Here is a 3,689-nt window from a genome sequence, read left to right as displayed (position 1 = left end):
TTCATTTATCTTTTAACTCAGAAAATACCAGTGGTCAAGGAAACAAGGACTGGTGCTGGGACAAGTCGTGTGGGGGTGGGGGGGGCGGGATATCTCTCTTCCGACCCCAAGGGAGGTTAGCCCTCTCCTGGTCCACAGGGCCCTGGGCTCTCATCTGGTCCAATTTCAAAAGTTACTCCACACACACACACACACACACACACACACACACACACACACACACGAGTTTCTCCGGCCACTGGAGCATTTGGCTGGGTGCAGCTTCTAGCTACACCTCCAGGGGTCACCCGCATGCCGGGGGTTCGGCAGGATGGGGACTAGGACTCAGAGACAGAGGTTCATCGCCTTGATAAAGATCTGCCACTAAGGCCTGTGCCAGGAGGGAGAGTCGCTGTGGCCGCTGGATCCTGAAAAGTGAGCACGTTTCTCTGTTATTCCAAAGCACAAACTGGTGGCAATCAAGGGGCCATCAAAGGCAATCAAAGAGGCAGCGCCAGGGCACCACCCCATGCTCCTGTCGCAGAGCCAGCCTGAGCAACACTCTTGCCATAGTAACATTTATTAACTTCCAAAGAGCTGCATCAGACAAGCCCCGTGGGACATGGGGTCGGGTGGCTAAACAGTGAGGGCAGGCAAGGGTCGCCATTAAAGAGAACTTGGTATCTCCGCGGGCTTGGCCAGGATGAGCGGGAAGCACAACCTTCCCTGACCCCTGGGAGGACAGGAATGCAGATGGAGCAGTAAACTGGGGTGCATGCGTAAGGCCCTGCTGCCACGCGGCTACATCTCGCGGGCGCCCCCGCGTGGCGATGGCAGGAACCGCTGGCTTTGTCCTGGAGAGCTTTTCTTTTGATGAGCGTACAGTGGGTCTCAAAGAGCCCACTACGGTAATTGGGAGAATGCGACTCTGAGGATAGTTTGAGGGCATGACACATCTGGACAGGTGTCAGTCTGAGACTCAAAGCAGTCTGAGTCCTCCAAAGTCACAACCAGCTTTGCCCGAGGCCATGTCTAACACTGTATGTGGCGCAGAATGTCAGGTGCGCAATAAATGATGCTGAGTGAGCCGAGAAGTGTGCAGAACCATCTCTTTGTGTGCACAGGGGCTGGGCTAGGAAGCCGACTGTCGTTAATAGCCATTTACACTCTCTAACCAGTACACTGGTGAGACCCATCCTCAGAGAGAGCGAGGGGACAAAAGTGGTATTTCTGTAACCGCACCCCACCCCTGGTTGTTGGGTCAGACAGAAGGTGGTCTGAACCGCAAATAACTCATGATGGGCCCAACCCAACCTACTGACTGCCCAAAAGGCTGCCTCCCGGGTTGTGTGTTTTTGTTTTGTTTTGTCTCGTTTGAGACCTGCTCCTGCTATATATCCCAGACTACTAGCCTGTAGTACATGGCCCTCCTACTTCAGCCTCCCGAGAGTGGGGATCGTAGCCTGCGTCACCTGTCTCCTGCTGGGTTCTCTGAAGTCTGGCTAAGGTGAAGATGAACTGGCCCACCTCTTCTAGCCTCACATGGAGGTTAAATGGACCAAGCTGACCTTGACCACCTGCAAACACACTTACAGACAGAGGCCTAGGGAGGGGCAGAAGCAAAGGATAAAACAGCCAGGCAGACAGACAGACAGACAGAAGGGGCTGTGCAGATGCAAGACCCTCACCCCACCCCCACCCCACAGGACCTGCGCTCCAGCTCTCTGCCCCTCACCCCAGGCCCAAGCTGCAGAGACCAGGCTACGGGCTGAGACTGGGAAGGGGGTCCAGGCCAGGCTCGCAGCCCACCGGCAGTGTGGCAGTCTCGCTGGGGGGGATGTGGTGAGTCATGTAACGTTTTCCCATGAAGGAGCCAATCCGCAGCTGCTCGGGGGCTTCCTCGGGCCACCACAGGCTGGAGCTGCAGGCGAGAGAAGAAAGAGGCGGGGCACATTACATCCCTAACCAGAGGCCACCACATTCTAGCTGTGTCCCTTCCCCAGAATTCTTACCCGTCAGCCTGTCTCCTCATCTCCTCACCTGTCCTCTTTTTTTATTGGTTACATGAAATATGTAGTGCATAGGTATATGGGTGTGTGTGTGTGTGTGTGTGTGTGTGTGTGTATGTGTGTGCATGTGCACGCACATGTGCATGTGCCTGTATGGAGGCTGGGTTGGGTGTCTTCCTCTATCACACTATGCCTTACCTCTAAGAAAAAAATTCTCTGTCGAGGGGGAAGCGGGGTGCACATGCCACGGGGTGCACATGGAGGACATAGGACAGTTGGTAGGAGACAGTTCTCTCCTTCTGCCATGTGGGTCCCACGGATCAAACTCAGGTCATCAGTCTTGGTGGCAAGAGGCTTTACCCACTGAGCCATCCTGCCAACATTTTCTTACCTTTTTGAGCCAGGGTCTTTGACTGAAACCTTTATTGACTGGCTGGCCACAGATTCTAGGGATCCCCCTGCCCACCCTACCCCCCGTGAGTTAGGTTACAGACGACCACATCTGGATTTTATGTGAGTGCTGGAGATTCAAACTCGGGTCCTTGTCTGCGCAGGGAGGACTTCGCTCACAAAACTGTCTCCCCAGCCCCCCTTCCCGCTGTTTTGGAGCCAGCTGGAGAGGCACCTTGTCTAGAGGTGTCCGGATAACCTATCCTAATGGCAGTTACCAAGACACTCCAGGGGCTCGTGGAGAAAAGACAAAGCCGGGGGGTGGGGGGGGAGAACCCTGTCCCTGACTCCAGACGAACTGCTATAGCATCTGCCTGCCACCCAGGTGACAGGCAGAGTGGACCTTCCCTCCACACTGCCTGGAAGGGGGTCAGGAGAGGCTTTCGGGATCTAGGGATCCGGGCAGGGGAGAGGCGCCTGCAGGGTGTCGCCATCACTTACAAACGTGTAGTGGAGGCTGCCAGGAAAGCTAGGAGCAAGAGGCCGGCCAGGGCAGAGAGGATGGACGTTATGACGATCATACAGCCGCTCCGCCGGCCGGGCCATGCATCAATGGAGTTGGGGTTCTTTCCTGCACACATAGAAACCAGTCAGAGACCCTCCACACTCAAGCTCAGCGCTCGAGGCTTGGCTGGCCCATGGCCCCAGGGAGCCTGCTGAGCCAATCTATCTTGGCCATTTCCCCCAGCCTGGATCAACCATTGCTGGCTCTTCTACACTGGACTCACCTTCTAGACCATTCCCTCCAGTTCCCTACCGCAGGCCCGCGTACACCAGGCAGATCTCGGGATTCACCTGGTCACCTTCTTACTCCCTACAGCCTGGAATTGAAGGCCTTCAGATGACAGTCACCTGTCACCTTACCCAGTTGCCTTGGTAGCCTGATTCTGAAGCAAGTGTCACCCCCAACATGGCCTCAAGGTGGAGGAGGATGCCTGGGCCCTTCTCCCTGCACACAGTAGAGAGAATCTGGGGCAGAATAGGGGCTGAGGCTGGGCACCCAAGCAAGGGTTGATAGCTGTCAAATTGGAACTTGTCGGGCACACCTGTAATCTGTTACTTGAGAGGATGAAGCAGGGATTCTCAAGTTACAGGCCATCCTGGGCTACAGAGGGGATTCAAAGTCAGCTTGGTCAATTCAGACCCTATCTCAATTGTAAAGTAAAAAGAGGCCTGGGATTGTCTTTCTTTCTTTCTTTCTTTCTTTCTTTCTTTCTTTCTTTCTTTCTTTCTTTCTTTTTTTTTTTTTTT

At 54.7% G+C, this 3,689-nt stretch overlaps 1 protein-coding gene across 1 annotated transcript in view; it reads right to left on the bottom strand.

Annotated features, from left to right (window-relative positions):
- Positions 1-547: 547 nt before the first annotated feature.
- The window catches only part of Upk3b (uroplakin 3B), a 7,686-nt gene continuing 4,544 nt past the window's right edge, over positions 548-3,689 (bottom strand). The window contains exons 5-6 of the mRNA XM_021187067.1: positions 2,880-3,009; positions 548-1,900 (exon numbers count right to left, since the gene is read on the bottom strand). Of these exons, the coding sequence (XP_021042726.1) occupies positions 1,741-1,900; positions 2,880-3,009 (290 nt within the window). The 3' untranslated portion in view covers positions 548-1,740. The remainder of the gene's footprint in view (positions 1,901-2,879; positions 3,010-3,689) is intronic.

Source organism: Mus pahari, chromosome 23, assembly GCF_900095145.1.
Source record: "Mus pahari chromosome 23, PAHARI_EIJ_v1.1, whole genome shotgun sequence".
NCBI lineage: Eukaryota > Metazoa > Chordata > Mammalia > Rodentia > Muridae > Mus > Mus pahari.
The sequence above is the reverse complement of the archived record's forward strand: the minus strand, read 5'-3'. Positions and strand labels throughout refer to the sequence as shown.